Below are 25,727 nucleotides of genomic sequence, written 5' to 3' on the forward strand. Positions count from 1 at the left end.
ATCCTGACTTGGGAACTCTGGGAGACAAAGTGGGCTCACTTGAGTATCAAAATTAGAGGTCATGTATTAAATTTTTCCTTCTTTTTTTAAATTGAAAAGAAAACCTGTGAATCATATAGATCTTAACTATATCATTCAACTAGTTTTGGTTAGTTTGTATACAGCCAACAAATTACCTCTTCAGTTGTTATGATTTGTGCTTGGATATCCCCTCAAAGCCTCATGTGGTTATGGGGGGCTTTTAGGAGGGAGCTGAATCTAGAGTTTGTGATTGATTCCTGGTCCAGTGCTGGGATTAAGGGTGTGAGTGCTGCACCTGACCGAGGGCAGGTAGCCTACATACAGTATAAGGAACAGAAAGAGCCATGTTCTCCTCTCCTTTCTTGATGTTTGTGGTGTCTTCCACCACCACAAATAGTTGCCCCTCTGCCATGCCACCCTGCCTTAGTGTTAGCTGATTATGGACAGAAACCTCTATAACCTGTGAGCTAAATAAACATTTCCTCCTTTAACTCTGGGTGTTGGATATAAGGAATTGTAAGAAAATGAAAAAACAAGGAAAATTAAATGAAAACAATGAGAAAAAAGTAACTGGGACACCAGTCAAGACACGGGATGTTCACATCCTCTACAATCTCTCTGCTTGATCCTTTAGTTCACCCACATCTTGCCCTCTACAGCGAACCCTTCTTCTGAATTCTGTCCTCACAGAGTGGCTTGGCCTGTTGTTATGCTGTGTATTCCTTTGATCTCACTTTTTTTTTACAAAACATGTCTTAGGATTCATCTATATTGCTGTGTATACCAATAGTTTGTTCTTTCTGTTGCTGAGTAGTAAGGCCGTCTATGGACACGCCATGCTCTGCTTCTGTGTCCACCTCTATTCTGCCTCTGTATTCTCTCATGGATACTTGGGTGGTTTCTAGTTTGGGGGTTAGTGAATAAAGCTGCTATAACCACACTGCAACACATCTTCTGGACATGTTTTCATTTTTCTTTATAATACCTAGAAATGGAATCACTGGGCCATTTGGTAAAATATGTGTAGTTTTATTTAAAGAAACATGCCAATTCCCAATGGTTTTACTATTTTATACTCCCACTACCTGAGAGTAGAGCTTTCATTTCTCTATATTGATGTCAGCATTGGTCTTTTAAATTTTAGCCCTTGTTGAGGGTGCTAGATGGAATCTTCAAGTTTTAGGTGGCAGTTTTCTAATGACTTATAGTGTCAAGCATCCTTTCAAGTGCTAATTGGTCAGATGTATCTATCTTCCATTATGAAATGTCTGGTCAAATACTTTGTCCATTTTTTACTGAGTTGTTAGTCTTTTGTTATTACTTTGTAGGAGATCTTCATGTATTTTAGGGTCTATTTGTTTTCATTTAATTTTCCTTGCTTTTTCATTTTCTTACAATTTCTTACATTTTTCACTTCTTTTTTCTTTCCTTTTTGTTAGCATAACTTTATACTTTTAATGAAGTTCAGTTTATCAGTTTTTCTGTATGGCTAGTGCTTTTTGTGTTGTCCAAAAAGTTTTTGCATACTCTCAAGTTGAGATTTTTTCCTTATATTTTCTTGTAAAAGCTGAGATACACCACTGAACTGAGAGGGCCAGGATCAATGGGCAGCTGGAACACAGTGACAGCCAGTGGACTTAGGAAGAAAAGACACATTGTATGAGCTGGAAAAGGTAGAGGCTCCATGCTGCTTTGCTGACCCCGTGCATAGGAGGGCCCGGGAGCTTCCAGGGAAAGAGCAAAGACAGAGAAGACTAAAGAGCTTGAATGGGGTAGATGGAGTGGAGAAGTCATCGGTTTTTATTTTGTTTATATTTTCAGTGTTGGGGCCTCATCCACGCTAGGCAAGAATCTACCACTGAGCTACCTCTCCAACACCTCAACATGCCAGATTTTAAGATGAAATAGAAACATTATTTTGGAGACACTTTGGGGAAATCTTTAAAATTAGAAACTTAGGAATTCAGAGCCAGTGCGTCAGAAAAGATAGGCACCAGAGGTGGGGATATGTAGTCTAGAATTCCTATGTATTATCTGGGTGACACCGGGCAAGCTTTTGGCTTATTTGAATGGTCATAAAAAAGGAGAGGAGAGGAGAGTACTAACCTTACAAGGTGGTGATAAATGAGTAAACACTTGAAAGTTCTCAGCCCAGTTTTAATCAGTGTGGCCCACCATTATTGGTACCCTCAGTAGTAGCTGTAAGACAGGAACAGCTACATGCTGTGAAATCTCTATAGCAGTTCCTCACTCTTCCCTCTCTTCTTATTCCTCCTTTTTATCAAAGCACTTATGTACCAGGAAGTTTTGGTTACACTGGGAATATGCACCCGGGATGGCTGATTAGCGACAAGGAACAAAGGTTGAAAGGATAAGCGGATACTTCAGGAAAAGGCCAGACTGCTGAGTGTGGTTGGGACTTTGTCTCTTGGCTGTGAAAACTGTGAAGGCAGCATGAGGACACTGAGCCCTGGAGGAGAGAGTGGAGGACTGATCACACTCGCTGAGTTGGTGTGTCTGAGACACGGCATAAACACGCTCAAATCTGTCTCCGGGTTGCTGGGTGCCCTGTGCATATTATTTTTAAACCTCTGGGTGCTAGCCCTCATGCATGTGAGCAGGAGCCTGGCTGGGATAAGGATGGGGTGAATGGAAGAAACCTTCGCTATTTTGGATCAGGAGAAGAAGCAACTGTTACAAGTGGCCTGATACTTTAAAAATTGCCCATTTTGCCCTTCTCAACCCCAGAGCTTATAAAAGCCCAGACAGATGCCACAGAAATCCGATGGTAGTCACAGTGAAAAGCACCCCACCACCCTAAAGGCATGCCTTGCTTCCCAGTGCTTTCCTGTTTGGCCTCTGCAGAGGGCTGCGTTTGGAGGAGCTCAGGTCTAATTGCTGTAGACAGATGCTGTGTTCTCTGAGCTGAGGCAGATGGGCAGCAGGAGGAGGAGGTGGGGGTGGCTGCGTGGGAGGAGGTGACATTTGTAAATATGTCAGGGGACAATGCAAAATCAGTGGATGCAATGGGACCTGCTATGTAGGGAGATATATTGGCTTTTTCTAAATGATATGTGGGTCTGTAAAGAGAGTTATTGGTATCAACAAGGGTATTGATTCCTGGTTCTCTGGGATTACAAGTGGGTGAAAATCAGCCACAGGGTGGAGCAGATATTTTCAGTCTCTTTTCACAAAACATGTTTTTGCAGAGCTGCTGACAATTTGCAAAATTAACTGTCACTTTCCCCCTTCTCATCATAAACAACCAAAGGGCCAAATAGCAGGCAGCAGAAGGAAGAAGAGCTGCAGGTGACTTGAGCTAACCTGCCGCACTTACCAGTCTCCAAAGAACCAAACACAGATGTGACAGGAGTGGGACTCCTTGGCCAGGGTTTCCTGGGGCAGCCACTCCCTGAGACTGGCCTCTAAGCAAGCCTTATAGGCTACAGCAAGCACCAATGTATGTTCGCTTTAAGCTAAATCTGAATCAAATCTCAATGCAAAGGTTGCAATCTGCCTTAGTAGAACCTTGCCTGGTTCAGCGTCCAGCGCCTTACCCCTTTGTCCAGAGGAGCCTTCACATCCATGGAGAAGGAACCCGTTTCCCTATTAATCATGGCTGTCCTCAGCTTTGAAGGGAAAGAAAATGGTGTTAGTCCCATGAGTCATGCTGGAGGATTCGAGGACCTGAACTTTTCCCATCAGATTATAGGGGATCCCTTAGGACACTCTTCCCCTTGCCTCTGAACAGAATGCCGGGAGAGAAGAGAGACCCGACTCTAGGTGCCATTTAGATTACAATTCTGGGCAGTCACCAAGTCAGTTCTCCCAAGGGGCCTGAGGCACTGGGGCTCCAGTGTCACGTTGCCGAGACATAGTTTTTTTTCCAAGATATGATATGGAGACCAAAGGACAGGTTGACACATCACTGAGACTCAAACTCAGTAGTTTAGAGACATGGTTCATCCATTCTCTACAATCCCTGTGACTTAGGAAGTCATCTTCTCTTAGTTGTTAAAGGAATGACACATTACAGGAATTCTGGCTGGTGTTTGTAAAGGCTCTGGGACTGAACCATTCTGCCTATGAAGAACAGAGCAACCTCGATGCCCACAGCCATTCATTGGTTCAAAATGGGACTTCATAAACCAACTCCTCTTCTCCCTTCCTTTCCCCACTCACAACTTCGGCTTGGTCTTCCCACTCCACTTCAGAGAGGTCCACACTGTTGTAGTTGGGCTTGGGTTTCAGTTTTTTCCCCTCTCTGTACTGCAGTGGGTGGGTAGGAAGGAAAACACCAGGTTAGCACGTGGCTCTCTCTTACTTCCTCTATTACATAAAGTCTTTCATGTACACAAACGAAATCAGAGAACCTTAGGGATTCCTTAAGCTATCTGGACCAAATTGCCATCCAACGCACAGCTTTCCTTGCCAACATTTGTGACAGATGGTCCCGTGGCCACTGGGTGGATGTTTCCCATGACAAGGACCTCCCTGATTTGTGAGTCAGCTGTCATAGTTTGGATAGCTCTAATTGTTAGAAAGTTCTTCCTCCTACAGACCTGGAATTTGCCTTCCTGTAACTTTTATCTGCTGGTCTTAGTTCCTTCCCCTGGAGTCACAGAATGTGCTTCCCCTGACAACCCTCCGGCTGTTCAAAGGCCCTGACACTCTCGGGAGTGACTCTCCCAGCCTAACATTCCCAGTCTGCAGATGGCTTGGCTCCCTCTGAACACATTCTGCTTTCTCAGGCACTCCAAATGGAGATTGAAGAATAAAAATCAATATTCCACATGGATTCCGGCCACTGTGGTGTGTGGGTATGACCTGTGAACAAAAGTATCTTGCACTTCTAAAGGCTGCTGGGTCATCCTACTGTGTCATCTCAGATTAAGACTGTAGTCAGGCAGACTTGGTTTCCCTCCACCCTGTGATGCACTGTTGAATCATGTATCTGTCCATTCGTAATCAATTTCATCTCGTTAGTTTTAGCTCATTGCCTTATGAGAATATTGTGCTTTGTGGGAGGCAACACTTTCTTGTATTCCCCCTCACTTACTAGATTAGCCCTGCCTTGCAGACCTTATGACATCTGTCATGTGCATTTTCATCTTGTGGAATTTTTGAAGGGAACAGAGCCAAGCCCAGCTCTGCAGAGCTTAATAACAACTCATCTCCTGCTGGATAGCTATTAATTAACATTCTACCATAATTATTTTCTGGCCTTGATACCCCTCCCCATGCTAAGACAGACATCACCAAATTATCTACAATTAAGTCTTCAGTACTTCCCAGCTTTGGTAACCCCATCGTAAAATGGAAGAGGATGGTTTATCATCAGGGTAAATTAAAAATGTAATTGTCTGCATCAGTAAAATGAGGCCCCAGCAGAGGCTTGTGTGGTTGAAGTCCCTGTCTTTGTGTGTTGTGATTTGAGAGTATTTTTTAATTGTCTGATCATTTTTTCTCAAGATAGCATCGTTATTGTTTTGTGTCTGTCCAGGATGTCTGTAATGGAACCTCTGCAGCAGCGTGGTTCTGTCCTCCTCCCTCATGGCTACACGATGTTCTGCACGTTGCCTTGTTGATGTCCACACAATCCTGCCATGTTTTGTTGCAATCTGTTTCCTTGGATTGAGTGCCAACACTCCACTGCCTTTGGCTAAATCCTGATGCTCCCTGAAAGGTCATCTTTAGCCCTTCATGTTAAATCCACAATTCTGCTCTGTTAGGGGCACTGACATAGGAAGAGTTCAGGTGCACAGTATGATTTATGACTTTTTTGTTTATTGCTAGGATCACTCTTTAATGTTTTCCTGACAGTGGCTTCATTAGAGAGCTCATGACACTGGCCTTCCCACCTCTCTTGTTATGTAGTCATGTCCCATGTGGTAATATTCTGTAATTGTTTAATTTGTATAAACCTTACTTTCTTAATTTGATATCAATTTCTGTTCATAGCATTCTTCAAAACACCATAAGGTCAGACACATGATGTAGGCAATTCACAATACAAATTGATTGGTCAAAGACTTATATTCATCTGGATGACACAGATGGTGACTGGTGGGTTTATGATCAGTGCCCTTAATTCTACAAGTGAGCTCCAGAATCGACACTGGTATTATTTCTTCCTTAGTAAGACACTTGTTAGCAATGAGGCTGTCTCGCACTGAACCCACTGTGACACAGCATGGGTAGAGTTCCCCTCAGAATCTGAACTGGAATTGGGGAGACAAAGGGGACTGGGCTCTTGTGTGCTCAGATCTCTCCACCCTAAGCCCTGTAGTTTGACTAAAATAGCTCAATCAGTTGTCTTGTGGACACCCAATATCTATTTGAATCAAACAGAATGGACTACAGTATAGTTTGGCCTCTACAAATGATCTCAAGGGCAAAGAAAATGTTCCAGAGGTGTATTGCCCTGAACTCTACCTGACAAAAGACTGGGGGAGGGGAGAGTGCTAAGATCCCTCCAGGACGTTAGCTCCCCTTCCAACCACGGCACTGAAAGAGGCAGTCATGATGGCCGCGGCCATGGCCATGGATGTGTACTGCGACCAGGGAAGGAGAGAGACCCCCACTTCAGGGTCAGACAGAGGGATGCAGCCTTCTTTGTCAGTCACCAATTGCTGAGTTGAACTCATGTGAAAATACCCTGAGCACCTGTGTCAAAATGGAGAGAGCTAGGAAGCGGGCAGGCTTACTCAGGGACACCCTAGGATAAACTCACAGTCTATACACTGCCCCCCACCTGTTGTGAGAGGTCCCCTGTCATTGTTTTTGTGAGCCCATTGTTCGGGCCCCCTGGAGCTCTGCTGATGCACTCGTTAAGCTGCAAGAGAACCAGAGTGACTGAGGTAGTGAGGGGACTGTGGGCCAGTGTCCGCTATGCTTGATCTGTGAGGTCCTCCAAAAGCTCATGTATTATAGGCATAGCCCCCACATGGTGACTTTTAAGGAGCGAGGTCTAGTGGGAGCAGGTTAGGTCATTGGCAGTGTGACTTCAGAGAAAGTTCTGGATGTCTCTCCCTCTCTCTCTCTCTTCTCCCACCACTACGAATACTACATTTTCCTGCCGTAATATGGTGCCTCCCCCCATATCAGAAGCCTAGAGGCAGTAGGTCAACTGACTAAAAATTGAGACCTCTAAAGCTACACACCAAAATATGTCTTTCCTCTAAGTTGATTTTCTAAGGTATTTTGTTATAGTAATAGAAAGCTGAACACACTCTCCTACAGAGTTCTTTAGCTTCAAAACCACAGCCTCAAATTACATGCTCTCTGGTGTGCTTCTCAATCATCTCACATATTTTTATCTTATCTCGATTAATAGATTTATAAATAATTTGAAGACAAGGATCATGACTTAAAATATTTTTTCTCATGTTATCTACCGGGTTTTGGATGTTTTGTGAACTACTCCTGAAGCCCATAGTATTAGAATCCCAAGGCAAAGATGAGTTGTACCTACCAAAGGCCGGAGGTCAGGATGGGAGAGGATGTAGCCGTTGTTAGTGTTCAGAAAGGCGTATCCGTGTACCCCGAGCTGCCAGTCAGGGGTGGAGAGCATTAAGTGGCTGTTTGTGTTGGATGACTAGAGTCGGGAAGAGGTTTGTGGCTGCGTAGTGGCTCAAGATGACAACAGCTATGAGATTTTAAAGGTGTGTAACTGAGCCAGCATCACACTCCCACCAACTGATTCTGGTCCTTTCGCAGCCCTGCTGATTGGAGCAGCCATAGCACTGCTGCCTGACTCCTGACTCTTCCCCAACACCTACTCTAGGCACCTTGATGGCCTCATCTCACTCACCCTCAAAGCTGGACTGTGAGGCATGGAGAAACAGATTGAGCAACGGGGGCACCGGGCAAACAAGCAACTTCCTGAAGGCCACAAAGCAAGGGTTCCAGGAGGACAAACTGCCGCTGCCTCGTGCCGGGACCCGTACGGAGCAGCCCCTTCCTCACTGTGGGCTGGGCTGCCTCTCCCGGGGGAGAGGCTCATGGGCTTGGGGACTGTCCCACACATCCTGTAGTTGCCTCCTGTTATGGTCTGGATCCCAAAGGCTTCCTTCCATACCAACGGCTTGCGGGTGGGGGCTTGCCGGGAAGAAGTTAGGTCACTGGTCTTAGGTGTGTCCTTGAAGGGCACAGTGGGAGTCCAGCCCCTTCTCATCCCTCTCTTCTGTGCTGCTGTGTGACTGGCAGCGTTGCCCCACTCAAGGTCCCCTTGTGATATGTTGCGTCATCACAAACCCAAAAGCATCAGGGTCAACCAACCATAGACTGACCTTTCTGAAACCAGGAGCCAAAATAAGTCTTTCCTCCTTTTAAGTTAATTTGCTCAGACATGTTGTTACAGTGCTGAAATCTGACAACTGCCTCCCTAAAGGCAGGGACTGACCCAGGCTCACCTTGTAGCGGGGTGCCAGCTTCATTAGCTCTCTCAGCGTCACATCAGAGCCCACCACACCCAGAAGAATGCCGTGGGATCTCTGGAAGAGAACCACAGGGGTGAGTCAGGGCAGGCTTCCCTGTACGCCAGGCTAGATTAGATCTAGGTCTGAGAAAGCCACTTGCATCTCAGGTAGACCTTCCTTGCAATTAGATTTTAGCTCTCTAAATGAAAACTTAGAACCTGTCAGGAAAGGCCCTGCGAGCCCTCTTAGCTGCTCAGAAGATTAGTGCCCTGTATTAATATTTTAGTGGTAATATTTAAATGAAATACAAAGTTGAATGAAACATTAATCTTCACATCAGAAGCTGAAGCACTGGGATCTAAGGGACTCAGCAGGGCATATGGCCGATAATGCATTTCCTGACCACGGGGAGTATGAAAGTTTCCAGATAGTCTCTCACCAGAGGGTTTTAAAACCAAATTAGAGTCTTCCTAGCCTGGTAGGTTAGTGTGGTTTTGCTGGAAGGCTGGCAGATGCCTCCTCCAGCCTTGCATCCCCAAAGTAGCAGACCGAAGGCAGAACTGAGTCTCACCTGGATGAGTAGAATCACTGAGGGGCGAGAGCGCTGGGAAGCTAGAGACCCCCAGTCTCACCACTGACTGCTGATCACAATGTGGCCAGCCTGGGACAGGGTATGGGAGTCTGCACTCAAACTCGCCCCAGCCAGCTTCCATGCTCATCCCAGTGAGCAGCCATCAGCCTGTAAAGGTGTTCAGGTCCCTCCTGCCGCCTCTCAGAGAGTGGCCACTCACCGTTTCATTCTTTTTGCTGAAGACAGGCATGGCCACGGTAGTGAGGAGCATCGAACTCTGTGTCTTTGAGGCAAAGAGCTGCTAGAGAGGAAAGGGCAGAGGTTGGGGGAGGCTGAGGGACCCACTGGTATGCCCTGCTCAGAGCACAGTGTGGAGGACGTGGTCATTGTCAGCTACTCAGCGTCACCTGCCACAGGCAGGAAGAGATCTCAGATGAGGCTTCCCTTCTCGCAAAAGGGAGCTGGCAGGAATTCTGAGAGAGAGATGACTGAGCAGGAGCCCCAGGCTCATGTCACTAGGCAAAGCCCTGAGCCCACACCCAGCTCTCAGGCACGCTACCAAGCTCTTTGAGCTTGGCCAGGCCACAGATGAGCCTGAACTGGGGAAAATGGGCCATTCTGTGCCTTCCAGAAGTAAAGAGGCTTAGCCTGGCATGAGGATACGCGCAAACCTCTGATATGGATCCGGGGTTGCTGTGAACCATAACCAAGGGCAGGTGAGGGGAACAAGGACATTGCTCCAGAGCCACTCTCCAACACAAGCATCTGTGTGAGGAGCCACAGTGTGATGCAGGGTGTAGTGCAACTGTCATTCTCCTCAGGTCACCTCTAATGCACCCAGGAGGACCCACAGCTCTCTCCATTCAGAACTCAGAGCCAGAATCATGCCCCGCCCCCAGGGATGGCTCCCTCCCCTGCAGCCACCTCATCTCACTGTGCCAGTTTCCTTAGCAGCCTGGACAGGAGCTCCACCTGTGTGCCCTGCTTTGAAACAAAGACAGCAAGTGTGGAAGGTGCTTATGCAGTTAAGCTGTGCAAACCTGACCTTTGTTCAGAGGTTGCTGAGTCATGGATGTCCGCAGGACATTTTTTGGAAAAGGAAGAATTTTGACCTTCAGTCTTCTTCCTTTACCTCATCTGATTTTTCAGTGTTGAGCTGAGAAGTGCGGCTTCCTGAAAGTGGAACACACTGACACCCAGTTGTGTTCTGTGCTCAGACACATCTCTGTGGGTGACATGAAAGCGCTCACGTCTCCTTGAGTTGTGGGTTTGTGGAGGTGTCAGTGGGCAGGCAGCTGCTAGGTCCCCCCTCCAGACTCCTCCTCTTAGGAACCATTTTACATTAGGGTGAGGCACTGGTGTGGAGTGGGGACATCTATCCATCCAATGGACTAACAGCCTCAGCTCAGAGGTTTAGATCCTGACCTCAGAGACCCGAAAGTCCCAGAGAAGAGGGAAGGAGGAAATAGAGGAGATACAGGACTAGCAGGATTTTGTTTTATTTTTTGGTTGCAAGAATTGAACTGAGGACCTCCCACGTGCCAGGCAGGTGCCATGCCGCTGAGCTATATTCCCTGCCCCTGAGCTACATCCCCAGTCCCTTGGGGGATTTTAATTGAGGGGACAGGTGTCATTTTTTAAAGTGAAGATAAAGCTGTAACTTCATTTATGTGCTTGGAGGAAGCAGAGACCCCAAAGTTCGTCCATGAGGACAACCTAATACAACTTGTCTAGAACAGGAAATTGTGTACGTGTGTGTGTGTGTGTGTGTGTGTGTGTGTGTGTGTGTGTGTTACTAAGGATGAAATTTGGAGTCTTGCATATGCTAGGACAGTGCTGTATTACTGAGCTGTATCCCTATCCTGTCTTTTTTTTTTTTTTAATTAGTACTGGGGATCGAACTCACGACCACGCGCTTGCAAGGCAGGTGCTTATGCCTCTGAGCTAAATCCCCAGCCCTATCCTATTTTATTCTGAGATAAGCTCTTGCTAAGTGGTCCAGGCTGGCTTTAACCTGGAAATCCTCCTGCCTCAGCTTTCCATGCAGCTGAGATTACAGATGTGCACTACCACAATTGGTACAAAGTCACTTTTATGGTATTACAGGAAAACAAGGTGTTGTCTCTACCCATATTCATTCTCCTTTTCCTGTTCCTTCTGCTGAACTCACCCAAGCACTGCATTGTTTTTCAGGGCACAATGTTCTTCCGTTGGACTTTAGGGTTGTGAAAGGCTTCCTTTGCCAGCTCCCCTAGCACAACTCCACACCCTGCAGGAGGGACGCATGCACTAGGTGTGCAGGGGGACCCTCTCCCCAGACTGGCAGCTGCCACGATGCTGGACGGAGGCAGGACCAAGAAGGAACAAGAACCAAAGAGAGCAGATGAGGCACTGTGTGAGGGGGACAAGGGCAAGGGACGCTGCCCCACTGGCTCTCCGCTCTGTGTTGGACAGACAGGGTCATCCAAACAGCGAGGACCTGAGAGGAAGGCATCGCTGCCCAGTGAAGCACGCTCTTCCCTTCCGAGCATCAGCCTCGGGGACAGCAGGAGGTGATAGACCAGTGACGTGTCCAGGCAGGACTTATTAGCTGCAGTCTCTTTAAAACCAATTAATGTGGCTTTAAATTCCAAATTGGGTAAATGGCTCATATAGACTATTAAGAGATGAGTCCCACTACCCTTAGATACAGAACAAGTCAGAAGAAAAGCTGAGTTAGTTCCCAGGCTCCTTGCCCCGGGGGCCGTCAAGCCGAGAATGTGTCCTGGTCAGAGACAGGGGCCAGGAAGCCTCCTGAGAAGCCTCTGGTAACGGATGGAGCCCAGCCCACTCCCTTCCCACCCTCCCAATGCTAGAATTTCAGTTGGCTAGAATTCCACCAGCCGCTCTGAGCAGGGGGACGGGTCGCATCCCAGGGAGGTGGAAGAAGCCTGGTCCCTGATGACTGGTGAGCTCCTCATGGACTGCGGGATGCCTACCTCTAAGCCTCTGCTGTGTGGAGAAGGGCTGTGCGTCCGTCTTATTTAAACCAGCACTTTCAGCCTCTCTCAGAATCAGTCTGTGCTGCACCACCAGCAGGTGCTCCACAGTGATGGGATTTGAGAAGTGGCAGGAAGGTTCCCCTTCCCCACAACCTCTACTTCTACCTTTGCTGTTTGCGCCTTTGTGTAAGACCTTTGTTCCTTCAGTCCTGAAATGTGGGGACCCCGGAGTGTATGTATGGGGGAGCACCAAGATGGCGAGCTATTGTGTGACAGCTTTCTTCCCAGCAGGAGGAAGACAAGGTAGTGAGGGAGGTGGCCGAGGGGACGGAGGGAGGAGGAGCACATCTGAGCGGGGGTCTGTCCGTGTGGTGGGTGGGTGTGTAGGAGCCAGGGCTCTGGGTCCCTGGGGACAGCACGTTGGCCTGTTAGTAGGTGAGGGCTGCTGAGGGAAGGAGAGGACGCGTCTTCCCTCCATGGCTTTTCCTGAGGAGGCGTGGCTCTCACCTTCTCTGACCCAGAAAGCTATCTCCGTCCGGAGCCACCCGCAGGCCCACCTTGCTGTCCATGTAGGCTTCTGTCCAGATGATGTCGTGGTCATGGTTGATGACCATGGGCCGGCTGAGCACGTGCAGGTATTCCATCACGTTCTCCTGGGCATCTGCCAGCGTGGAGATCTGTGTGTAGTAGCCTGGGGAAATGGGAGGGCTGGGCTGCAGGGGGACCTAGGCAGCCCTGCCCCCTGCAAGCTACTGACAGCTCACACCCCTCTCTGGAAGCTGCCTCCCTGGGGTTACATCTCATCCCCAGGGTGGCTGGAAGCCCCAGGGGACAAAAGGCCATCTGCCTCAAGCTGGGAGACCCCCAGTGACCCTCCCAGCTCAGGGGCTGCCCGGGAGAGCAGCAGGCATCCACACACCCCCGAGGGGTGGCTCCGTTTTAGTTCTGCTTTGGGGCAGATCTCTTCAGAGCAGTGGTTCTTGTCCTCTTCTAAGACCAGGTCCTCATTTCCCTGACCACTGTCTTTCCTCAGGCTGGGGGCGGGGCAGGGCGGGGCTTCGGTCTCTTCCCTGTACCCATAGTGATATTTAACAGGGTTTCTAAGGTTATGAATGCTGTAGCCCAGGCTCACCTCTCTGGCCTCATTGTTTCTCACAAAACATTCATTCCACATGCCAGCAAAGCAGTACAGGAATGTCCAGCAACGCCCCCTGCCTCGGGCCCTTTGAACATGCTGCTCTCTCTGTGTGGAATACCCTTCACTGTCACCCTCAAACTCCTTGGCTCCTGCATCATCCTGTCCACTCTATGCTTGGTACTATCTCAGCACAAGTCCAGTTATATCACAGTGGAGGGCTCCCTCACTGGGCTTATGGAGAGGAAGACTGGCCCTGAGTCCGCCCTGACCTCTCTCAGTTCCCCAGTGCCTAGAAACAGGACCGAGTACACAGCAGAGGTTCTGTACATTTTGCTGCATCACCAGAACCTAAAATGACACTGCAAAGTCCAGGTCTTGAACATTGGTCAGAACTAGAGGAGGGCAGTTTGCATGTAAAACATTATTTCAAAGAGAACAGTGGCTCTCTGCTTTTTGCCTTTGATCAGAGTCAGTGACTTGATTGCTGCAGGAGGAACGGAAGTGGAACAGAAGAAAGGGTGGAACTGAAAACACGGGCCCAGCCGTGCCTCGAACCCTGTCTCCTCCATTGTGGTCCTGTACCAGGCTGCACTTGAAGACAACTGTCCCTGGTGCGAACGCTAGGTAGACAGACTTCTAACTTCCACTTTGAGTGACATCAGGGCTCAGAGGCCCTGAAGAGTCGTGGATCTCTAACTCAGACTCCACAAGGAAGCTACCTGCTGTCTCACCTTTTCCGGGCAGGAAAGAGGGCGGAGGCAGCTGTTCTCTCCCCTGCAAAGCCCCGGTCTGGTCCGGACCCTGTGCTCAGCACCAGTGGTGACTGGGGCGCTGTCCCAGCGGGGTGCGGGCTTGGGCTGCAGGACTTACCCTTGTTGTTGCAGGCAATCCACTTTAGGCGGTCCGCAGAAGACACTTCTCTCCCAATGAGGTAGGTGAAGACTCGGACCTAAGCCGCGAGATGCAGGTTGACTTCGTATGCAGCGGTGAGCGCCTCTTTAGGTGAGGCGAGGTTGCTGGGTCAGGCTCAATTTCAGTTACTGAGCTCTACTCCTATACACTCCCTTTTTCTAGTAGTAGGGATTGAACCTAGTACCTTTGCACTGAGCTATAGTCTCAGCCATTTTTAAATTTTCTATTTCGAGACAAGGTCTCACTAAGTGGGTAAGTTGCCCAGGCTGGGCTTGAACTTGTGCTTCTCCTGCCTCAGCCTTCCAGAGTGCAGGTCTGTATCATGATGCCTGGCTTGTGTCCTTGTTAATCAGAAAAGACCCTGGGGCCTGAGCAGCAATGTAACTTTCCCAGAGCCATGGTGACTTTCCCAGAGCCATGGTGATTGTAGAGCAGGTTCAAGGCCAGGCATTCTGTCAGTTCTTCTGTCTCAAAACCATCCCCTGGTCCTCCACTTTGAAGCCCCTTGTATCAGTCCTCAGGGCCCAGGGTCCAGCCTAGCATTGGGACACCCAATCAGGACAGGTCTGAATCTGTGAATGGCTCTAATGGCAAAGGACTTTGAATTTGAGGCTGTCCTGTGGCTGCCCTTCCATGGCAGTGGGAGAAGCCTACCTCTGGAAGTGGGAGAGGCTCCCTCCTCCCCAGCCATGACCCCACCGAGAGCATCACCTTGCAGTCTGGCCAGTTATACTTCTCAAAAACTGGCTCGTAGTCCTCCACAGCCCCGTCAGTGATCAGCATGATGGCCTGGTTGCAGAGACTTCCACGTCCAGCCTCTTGGAACTGTTTGGGACAGAGAAGGGCATGGGTGTGAGAGGCCAGGACTGCCCAGCCTCCACCTGGGCTCCTTCTCCTACTCCTGCAGCCCTCCAGGCTTCACAGCTACAAGTACCTGCTTCAGGATCTCGAAGGCCTCACTCAGGGCTTGGTCCACGACCCCCACGCCTTTGACCACCAGCTCATCCACCAGCTGTTTGAAATGCTGTCAGGGTAAACATTAAAAGGGGCTCAGTGGATAGAGCAATCAGAGACCTCTCATATCTGGCCAATTGAGGAGGCTGATTGGAACTAATGCCTGAGGATGCGAATGCACAGCCCCCGCTCATAGTGCAGCTGAACCCCTCTGCAGGTGTTTCTCAGATGCTCTCAACATAATTAGAGGGAGTATGGAGGGCCTGGTACAAATCCACGTCCCCCACTGGAGGAAGTGCCAAGTATGCTGCCCACCAGAGGGAGGACAGTCCAGGATGGAGGTGAGGGGTGACCTCAGCATCCAGCCCTTAACTCAGTGGTGAGCATGTCACAGGAGGTGCCAGGGCTGAAGTTCAAGAGGAAGCTAAACCCAAACTCTCTGATCCCAGACAGACGCAGAGATTCTCTTAAAAATAGTTGTCCTGTCTTCTTAGCTTTGGTTTTTTATTAGAGAAAAAGACTCAGGTCAAGGGATTTGAATTTGCCCTCCATTAGGGAAGCTCCTCATGAAGACTGACATGGTGGAAAGGCCAGCTGGGATGCCATGTGGGAGGCTGAGCCCCGGACGGTCTGCAGAAGGCCAGTCCGCAGTCTGGGAAGACCCCACAGATGTGAGGTCGCTTTGTTTACCGGAGCTCAGATAAACAGCAACACATTGGTCAGGCTGGTTCCCCAGTGTCTGCAGGGTAACTGCTGATTTGCTCTGCTCCTCCAAGCACCAGGGACATAGCAAAAAGGACCAGGAGTCAGGCTGCACATGACAAGGGCATCCGGCCTCAGACAGGCACTTACCTCTCGGTTGTCTCGGTCTGCCTGGACAAGGATGCCTTTAAAACAGGGCTCGATATAATGGACGTAGTCATTGTACTGTGGTTTCAGAGAGAGGAGAGAGAGAGGCCAGACAGGTCAGCATGGAAAGTTGGGGCCCACTGGCTGAGGGCTCAGGCAGCTCTCAGCATGCACTGAGGTGCCTGTGCATTATCAGCTTGGGGTCCACTGTGCCTTTTGCAGTTTTTCTGAGCAGACAGAACAGTTGGGCCTTGGCTCTCAAAATCTCCCCTCATCCCCTGGTCCCAGTGCCTTCCTCAGATGGCTGCCCAAGTGATCCTTTAGAGTGTACAGAGAACCTGTGGGAGAAACCTGTGCCCTTCCCCCCTAGATCAGCAGGGAGCCCCCATCTGAGCTGCATAACCTTCTACCCACAGGTCCCTCAGGCAGGCCTGTGTGGGGGTCAGAAACTGTGCCCTCTCTCTTTTAGACAGCATCTTCCCTGCCTGGCAAGTCTTGAACTTGCAATCGTGCTGCTTCAGCCTTCCAAGTAGCTGCGACTACAGGCACGTACCACGACGCCCGACCAGGAACTGCTCCCTGGCGCTTTGCCTTGCGTGCACAAGGAGGCTCGTGCAGCTTTGCACAGAGGACGGGAATAGGGAGCGAAGTGAGTTATTCCTCCCCCTTTCTCTGAATCACCCTTTTTCCCCATCTGTATCTAGAAAGCAGTCTTCCAGGTGTCCCTAGTCCACCTTTGGCTTAAAGAAGAGGGTGAGACGGTGGTGAGACTATGGAAGCGCTCCAGAGTGTCAGCAGTGAGGCTTCTCTTGGTGGCTGTTGCTAATCCTTTGGGAGGTGGGAGAGAAGGACTGGGACGGCTCCAAGGGAGGAGCACCTGTCCCTTTCTTGTGGAATGTGGCACTTGTGTTCTGTGGCTGTTCTGTTGCAGCTGCTGGTCTGGGTTGGGTAAGATCTCGGGGGAGCAGCTCAGGGGCGGGGAGGCCATTCTCTTATGCCAGTATGATCATTGCAAAACTAAATAATTTCATCTTGGTATTCCACTACCAACTAAGTAGATTCCACAAAGGACAAGGAAATGCCAGCTATGTGGCAGAGGTCAGGTGATTTCACAGTGATACCTGAAGGTGGCTGTCCCCTCCCTTGAGGGACAGCTGAACTGGCCCACCTTCCCTTTTGCTGCTTTTTAAAATCATTCTCCTAATTTGTGTCCTTGTTTCTTCCTTCTTTCTCCCCGTGTGTCTGAACTGGAGTGGGAAAAGGAACTGGAGCAAGGCCAGGGGGCATTTGTCCCCCGGAACGAGAGAGGTTGCTTAGTGACAGACAGTGTGAGCCGGGAACAAACAGAGGAGGGTGAGGCAGGTTCACTCAGGCCAAGTGTTGTTCCCTGTATTAGACGCCAGACTCCTCTGAGAGACTGATGAAAGAGATGGCCTGGATGAAATGGACCTGCACCCCTTACCTGGAATTTCAGACCTCTTGAAGACCCTCAGTGAAGAGCTCCAGGTTCAGAGGGAAGACTCACCCTCCGGGGTAGACACCCACTGGCTTTAAGAACAGGCCATCCGGATGCAGATGGAAGGTTCTCTAGGGAGGCACGAGCTGCTCTGGAGGAAGGCGCACCTACCGCGATAATATTGACGAAGTCATTCTCCCCCAGCGTGTCCAAGATGGTGGTGATGGTGTGTTTGGCAATTGCCATCCTCAGCCCCTTCATGCTCCCACTCACGTCTACCAGAATCACTATGTCCTTGGGAGAAGTGGCAGCTTGTATGTACCTTTAACAGAAAGAAAAGGACAGATCAAAGATGGAAAGATCAAAGCTAGAACAACCACTTGGCCACAAACCTCCAGCTATTTGCACAGTAACTCATATTCTGACCCAAGTAGACCCAAAATTCAGGTCAGTGTCTCATCTGTGCTGGGTTTGATTGTGTCCCATAAACACTGGGCACTTCTGAAGCCATTGGAGTGGAAATAATAAGGAACATGTCCATCTAATGGCCCTTGCCAGGCTGCAGGGTAATCTTTGCTCTTTGGATTTAGACCAACTGGGGATCCTGAGGGCTAGAAGGACGAGAGAGCTGCGTTACAGCCTCAGCTCGTGTGATGATCTGCCAGGACGGGTGTCGGGGGAGAGGAGAGCCTAAGAGAGGCTTGACGTGGAGGCAGCTGAGTGTCTTGGATGAAGGTGTGGGTTGAGAAAGACAATATGATACATCCAGGAGTGAGTGCAGATGTGGGCGGTGGTTGCAGCTGGCAGCTCTTCCTACTCTCCTGTTGGATTAAGGTCTATGCATCCAAACCCTGGGGGAGTGGGAGAGAAGGGAGCAGGCGGTGGAGCAGAGCAAGACAAAACCCAAGCTGTGAGGTATACACCAGCCCCAGAGGCGTCCCCGCCCACTCTCACCAGCCGCTGTTCCGGCAGTCGAAGGCAATGACTCCGTTCTCATCAGGCGTCCATTTTATACCTGGGGATAAAGGGTGGTTCTTTCACTCACCTGAAGAAGCTGCCCAGAGTGCATGATGGATGCTGGCTCCCAGGAGAGCCAAGAATGTCAGAGTGGAACCAGCTTCAGACTGAGAACTTAGGCAAGAAGTGAGAACGTCTCTGTGGATAGACAACTGCCATCCAGAATGCCTGGCTCAGAGCTGGGGATCATTCCACAGACAGCAAGGACCCCTATATGTGGTACATGGGACTCCATTGCATCAACTAGAGGAAGGAACTGGGCACAGTGGTACACGCCTGGAGTAAATGCATGTGAAAAATCTGCTGAGATCCACTTTCAGAGTGCTGTGGGTAGATTTCAGCCCACTCATTTAGTCAAGCTTGTGGATAAATTTCACACAAAGCACAGAAAACACTAACATGCACCACAGTAGCACTTCTGCTGCAAAGACTAATGACTGGGGATAATGGAGTCAAGATAATGTTTAACAGGGAGGTAGATTTTGCAGAGATGGAAAGAGGACTGAGAGGAAGAGGAAAAGTGGAGGGCAGGGCTGGGAGGGGGAGTAAAAAGGCGAAGGTACAGTATGTGTGGTACATACAGTGAGCTAAATGTAATCACTGTGCGCTGCAAGCATGTACAGTACAGAAAGGTAACACTGAACAAGTTCCAAAGCCTGGATGGTAAAGGACGTGTTACTTCATTTGGTTGTAGTAATTATTACCTAATGCATACATATTTCAAATCATCATATGACATGTCTTGAATGTATAAAATTTTTATCAATTAGATATTTTACATTTTTTAAAAAGGTAATATTAAAATAACAGATGGAGTTGCATTGTATTGTGCTTGGAAAAACTATCATGGCCTGTACCATAAATATATAGAAGCTCTGAGAAAAAGTTATGGTTCCACAGCAGGTGGACTTTAGGTGAGATGCATCCTCTTAGGGACTGCTGGTCTTTCAGACATAGGAGGGGCCTCAGGACATGGTCCTAAACCAAGCAAAAAACAGCTTCCCAGCGGTGAGGGTTGGGGCCAGGACCCAAGTCCTTGAAGACAGAGGTGGGACCAGGGTCATGAGAAGGGTTGGCATGGTGGGAAATTGAGCAGCAGGTTCTAACCGAAGCCTGCAGTCAGCCCTGAGCAAAGAGGCCTTCCTAATACTGCATTCATTTGGCAACATGATCATGGAGAATCTGATCCTGGAGAATTTGTTGGACAGCAACAAGAAGAGGTTATTACCCCTGAAACAAAGTTCTTGCCTCTGCATCAAAGCCTCAGACAAGGGCTTTGGTAATTCTGGATGGAGTACCTTCAGATCCATGCAGAAATGGAAGCGAGCCTTCTCAAGGATTCTCTGGTCATCCTTATAGAATTCCTGCTGACTACAAAGTGTAGCCTCACAAGTAAGAGATTATCAGATACATAAGGAACAAGGCCCTATTTGTGAGAAACAGCAGACCAGAAACATTAGAATTATCTTTCTGAGAATTACAAATGTTGGGATGTCCAAATACAAAATACAGGCTAGGGGCTTACAAAAAATATGGAATACAATAAATATGGTCCTTGGGCATCAGCCTATGGTGCTACTGAGAGGCAGCAGAACCTGTAGGATGTAGGGCCTCTTGGGAGGGAATTAGGTTATAGGGGGTACACCCCTGGGCAGGATATTGGAAGCCCAGCCCACTTGCTTCTCTCTTTGCTTCCTGGGATAGAGTTCTCTTTCACCATGCATCCCACCACAATGCATTGTGCTGCCACAGGTCCAAAGCAACAAGGCCAGGTGGCCATGGACTGAAACCTCTGAAACCATGAGCTGAAATGAAATTCTTCTCCTCAAAGGTGGATTATCTCATATATTTTCTCATAGTGTCAGGAGGGAGATTAATAGTGTATGTTTTAAAAATCCCAAAAAGTTAGAAACATATAATCAGCCTTAAGATAAATAAATTTTAAAAAAAGAAAATAATGTTTTGGTTGAAAAACAATGGGTTAGCCTGGGATTTAGCTCAATGGCATAAGCGCCTGCCTGCGAAGTCATGAGTTCAATCCCCGGCACCAAAAAAAAAAAAAAAAAAAAAAAAAAAAGCAATGGGTTATTCATAGGTAAAGAGGAAATTCATGTATCTGAAGGATTTTCCCAGAATCCTGTGAGATGGAGTGAGAAGTTCTAACATGCACCTGACATAGAAAGAGAAAAGGGAGCATGTTGAGGTAGACAATGATTACAGAGACGATGCTGGTTCTAGAACTATTGCAGAACTGCTGAAAAGCAGATCCTGAGGCCCAGGAGCCACAGTATGTTTCAAGCTGGATCTGAATGGAAACACGCAGCGGTGAAACTGCGGAACTTCAAAGGCAAAAAACAAAAACAAAAAAAGCAGTCAGAAATACCGAGCACCTGTAAGGGGGCAGCACTTAGACTAAGAGCAGATTTTCTCAACATCGCTGGCAGCCAGAAGACAGCTGACAGTCTTAAAACGCTGACAGAAAAGAATAATTAGCGTAAAGTTAATTACCAACAAAGCCATTGCTCAAGAATGAGGAAAAAAGAAAGTATGTAGATAAGCATACATACCGCCAGGACCCCAAGCATAAAGGGATTTCTTCAGAATGTAATGCAGAAGGAGAAGAATGACCTGAGATGCAGGACAGGAGGGTGAAAAAACAATGGCAAATAAGCCCTCGCTTTTAAACGAGCAACGTTTATCTCAGGTAATTTGTGGGCATGAAAAATATGCACTATTAGGTGATAGTAGAATAAAAGCCAGAATGGGGGGGAGAATGAATCACAGAAACTCTAAAGTCTTTTTTTTTAAAGAGAGAGAATTACTTTTTTGGAGAGAGAATGATATTTAAATTTAACATTCTCTGTGTTAAATACATGTAATAAAATTTCAGGGATAATCCCCCCCAAAAATAGAAGCATGGGGGAAGGATTTCTAATATGGCAAAGAGGAGGGGGAAAATTTATCAAAAAGTTAATTTTAAAAGAAGCAAAAAGTGAGGAAAACAAACATAAAAGCATAGGAATTGGTAAAATATTTTAAAATAGGATCATAGCACATTCAAATATATCAACATTCAGAACAAATGTAAATGTGTTTAATTTGGCAGCTAGTGAAAAAGACTGCAAGTTAAGATACAAACTTTAAAGCTATAAACTTATCAAAAGATCTGGCTAAAACAAAACAGCATAAAAGGTTGAAGGTAAAGGAATGGAAAAAAACATACCAGATAAATATTAGCTAAGAGCATGAATGAGAATCAGAAAAAGTAGATTTGAAATGAAAAGTGCTAACAAAAGTGAAGGAAATGGAAATAAAAACTTAGCAAAGGTAGGAAAAGTTTAAGCAATGCAACATGCTTGATCTAATGTTATATGCAGAATTTTCATTCCACAAGGAGAGCACACATGTTCTCAAGCACGTGTGAGATATTTACAAACTGCGGCAACATAGTAGGTCACTAGCATAAATCTCAGTTAATTTCACACAGAACCACACACATGTGTGCTCTGATATGAGGCTGTCAAGTTAGACATTTAGAGTGAGGAGATAAATACAAAGTTTATACATGCTTTGAAATTTTAAAACATACTTTTAAATCACTAAATTATCACTGGAGAAATAAAAAGGAAACTTAAAATACTATTTAGAAGTAATAAATGGTAATGAAAACTTTGTTTGATAACATACCTATAGACAACAAAGAAAAAAAATAAATCACATGTCACAATTTAAAACTTCTGTGCATCAAAGGACACAATCAATGGAATGAAAAGAAAACCCAGAGAGTGGATGCAAAGATTTATAATTATATATCTACCTGATAAAGTGCAAAATATATGCACCTAACTCAACAACAAAACAAACTGACTTACAAATGGATCAAGAACTTGAATAGACATTTTCCAAAGAAGATCAACAAGTGACCAATAAACACATGAAAAAATACTCAACATTATTAGTCACTAGGGAAATGGGAGCGGGAACCAGGATGAAACCACCTCATGCCTACTAAGAAGGCTACTATAAAAAAAAGCAGATGAGAAAACCAAAAAGCAGCCAACAACTGGAAAATAGGAACAAAAGACCCAGAAAATGACAAGGTGAGGATGTGGAAAGACTGAAACTTTTGTACATTGCTGGTGGGAATTTAAAACTGCTGCTGTGGAAAATTATATGACAAAATGTGAAAATTCCTCTAAAAATTTTATGACAACATTTATATGATCTAGCAATTCTCCTTTTGAGAATGTACCCAAAAGAACGGGAATGAGGGTCTTAAAGAGTTGGTTACATACCCATGTTCATGGCAGCATGATTCACAATGGCCAAAAGGTGGAAACAACCCAAATATACAATGCTAGATGAATGAAATAGAATGTAGTATGTGCACACCATGGAATGCTGTTCAGTCTTCAGTCTTCAGAAATTCTGACCCAGGCTACAACATGGATGAGTCTTGAGGGCAGTATATTGAATGAAACATGTCAATCACAAAAAGACAAATAATGTAAATCCCAACTTGAAGGTAGTCATAACTTAAATAAATCTACACCCAGACATACAATAATGAAGATCCCAGAAATTCAGCACAAGAACAGAATATTACAATTTGTTAAAGAAAAGAAACAGATCACCAATAAAGGAAAAGCCATCAGAATCACAGCAGACTTCTCAACACAAACCATCAAGTCAAGAAGAGTTTGGAGTGAAGTGTTTCAATCCTGAAAGAAAACAATTTCCAACTCAGATGGATCTATCCAGCAAAACTATCTTCCAAAATTGATGGAAAAGGACTTCCGGGAGAACATGGTGGACAGATAACAGATAATACGGAGGCTCTCTGAAAGGCTTGGTTCAGAAGTCAGGAAGGGTGCAGAGTAAGGAGACACAAGCAGGTGGAGATATGCTCTGCTGACTCAGGAACGAACTGGGCTGAGAGAAACCAACTTGGAATGCAGTCCTGGTGCTAAAACAGGAACAGAAAAGCCTCAGTGTGGAGGCTAGACCCCGCGCCATTGGAAGCCGCGATTTGGGTTTCCCGCCGTGCGGCGGCTGGCTGCCTCCACAGCGGCTCGGCAAGGAGACACGCGGAAGCTCTGAGAACTGCAATCTGCGAACGGAGTCGAAAACAGGACGGGCAGGGAGGCGTGCACTGACTTGTGGTGAGGTGAGTGAGAGAAACTGACACTCTACCACAGTTTGACTCCAGCAGAGGACTTTCTGGGCCCGGGGCAGTCCTGCGGGAGCAGGGCGTGGTGGCGACTCCAGCCACACATCCCCCTGTCGGGCGGGATTGGTGAAAAGTGCCTGGCCTGCATGACGCTGCCAGCGGACGCGGTAGGCTGGCCCAACCCAGATCCCAGAGCCTGACGGTGGCCGGGAGGGGCGGGCCCCGAGTAGGCTGCCTGGTCTGTAACTCCCTGGTGCGCTGCAGTGGGTGGGAACACCTAGCCGGAGCAATTCGATCAGGCTGTGGCTGACAGGGAGAGAAGCTGGGTCTCCTATATAAGCTTGCATATATAAGGAACAGAGAATATGGGAAGAGGCAGCAACAAGAAAGGCTCCTCGGCCCCCAATTCTGAGAAACAGGCAATAGCGGACACCGCACCAATAGACATAAAGCGCCATATAGAGAGCCTCATAGATCAGTTCAGGAATGAAGTTATCAATGACCTGAAGCTAGAAGTATGCAGAATAGTTAGAGAAATGCTAAGCACCACCCAAGAAAAAACAGATGGTGGAATGGAAGAACAGAAAAAGAGGGGAGAATTGTTTGATGGGGAAAACAGAGAAAGCATAGAATACGTGAAGCAGGTTCAAAGGGACTACCAAGAAACTAAGAAGTCTATCGAAGACTGGCATCACAGCTTGAAAGAAACTAAGGACAGACTATCTGAACTGGAGGGCAGACTTGTAATATGGGAGAATGAAATGAAAAACTTCTTAAAAATAACAAAGAAACAAACAGCAATAATACAAAGACAAGAAGATGATAAGAGGAGCCATAACTTAAGGATTAAGAACATAAAAGAAGAAGTAGGGACACAAACAAGTGAACTACAAAAGCTACTCACAGAAATAATCCAGGAGAATTTTCCTAATTTAGCAAAAGGTAAAGATACTCAGATGTATGAGGCATACAGGACCCTAGCTACCTACAACCCAAACAGAGCAACACCCAGGCATATAATAATAAAAATTCCAGAAATTCAATACAAGAACAGAATATTAAAAGCTGTCAGAGACAAGAAACAGACCACTTACAAGGGTCTGTTACAATCAGAATTACAGCAGATTTCTCTGCACAAACCATCAAATCACGAAGAGCGTGGGGGGAAATAATTCAAGCTTTGAAAGATAATAATCTCCAGCCAAGGTTGAGATATCCTGCACAACTGTCCCTGGAAATTGATGGAAAAACAAGGTGCTTCCAGGATAAAGAGGAACTGGGGGAATTTGCAACCACCAATTCAACTCTACAGAGAGTATTGCAGGATATTCTAAAAAAAGAAAAATACAAAGAATCCAGAAATAGTGGCGGGGAGGCCACAATGAATGGAGCAGAGAACAAAATGAAGAAGACAAACTGACAGCTACTGACAGAAAAAGAGCTCAACAGAAATGAGGCAGAGAAGATTGGATGATAGGAACAGCTATTTTGGAGAAAATGACATCTTAATAGGTAATACTGATTTAGTACCATCTTGTTTTAAAGTCTTATCTAGCTTTTGTTCTTCTGTCTCCAATGGTCTAAACAGGTTGTATCTTATTGGATTTTATTATGTACGATAGTATAAGCAAAAACCTTTTAAAGACAAGGAGATTATACAGAAACCATTCATTTTCTGTTAGTCGATTCTAAATACTCTGTAATGCTGTCATTCTCTTAAATGGTTTTACATTGTTTTGATATATTTAATGCTACAGTATACGAAGTTGTACTCAAGGACTTCAAGGAAAGAGACAATATGGTAACTACTTTTAGGTCAGGATTATCTGGTGGTGAAACACTATTCTGCTTAAATGGTTATGTTTTGATCTGCGCTGTTTCACTGTTATGCCCTCTTTTATCTCAATCTCCACTCCATTATTTACTTTTTTATTTTTATCCTTTTAATTAAAGGAAAAAAATAGCAGGATATATTATAGTAACCCACTTTGACTTTCCATTATCTCGATTTAAAGCCCTGTATTATTCTCACCATCTTGTTTTAGGCTGATGTTCCCCTATTCTGTTTTGCTGGATAGTATCAGGTTCAAAAGTTTAGGCATCAGCTGTGAAGATATTGAGATTCATTGTAACGCCCATTCTCGTTGACTTTTATCTACTTTTGAAGACCTACAATGTCTCCAATGTTTTGGTTTTGTCAGTTTTATTCTTTACTGTTTTGTTCAATTGTATTATAAC

General features: G+C 46.8%; 1 protein-coding gene across 9 annotated transcripts in view; it reads right to left on the reverse strand.

Annotated features, from left to right (window-relative positions):
• The window catches only part of Cacna2d4 (calcium voltage-gated channel auxiliary subunit alpha2delta 4), a 100,523-nt gene that overhangs the window by 59,745 nt on the left and 15,051 nt on the right, over positions 1-25,727 (reverse strand). For 3 of the 9 annotated variants that reach the window (XM_063231328.1, XM_063231326.1, XM_063231324.1), the window contains exons 7-18: positions 18,257-18,317; positions 17,474-17,624; positions 15,850-15,924; positions 14,978-15,067; positions 14,755-14,868; positions 14,002-14,080; positions 12,551-12,684; positions 9,233-9,313; positions 8,436-8,516; positions 7,496-7,570; positions 4,204-4,290; positions 3,579-3,650 (exon numbers count right to left, since the gene is read on the reverse strand). In XM_063231328.1, the coding sequence (XP_063087398.1) occupies positions 3,579-3,650; positions 4,204-4,290; positions 7,496-7,570; positions 8,436-8,516; positions 9,233-9,313; positions 12,551-12,684; positions 14,002-14,080; positions 14,755-14,868; positions 14,978-15,067; positions 15,850-15,924; positions 17,474-17,624; positions 18,257-18,317 (1,100 nt within the window). The remainder of the gene's footprint in view (positions 1-3,578; positions 3,651-4,203; positions 4,291-7,495; positions 7,571-8,435; positions 8,517-9,232; positions 9,314-12,550; positions 12,685-14,001; positions 14,081-14,754; positions 14,869-14,977; positions 15,068-15,849; positions 15,925-17,473; positions 17,625-18,256; positions 18,318-25,727) is intronic. The other 6 variants (XM_063231329.1, XM_063231327.1, XM_063231325.1 and 3 more) reach the window with 3 other exon arrangements.

This window comes from Cavia porcellus, unplaced genomic scaffold (assembly GCF_034190915.1).
Source record: "Cavia porcellus strain 051 isolate PalLab524CR breed Dunkin Hartley unplaced genomic scaffold, mCavPor4.1 scaffold_19, whole genome shotgun sequence".
NCBI lineage: Eukaryota > Metazoa > Chordata > Mammalia > Rodentia > Caviidae > Cavia > Cavia porcellus.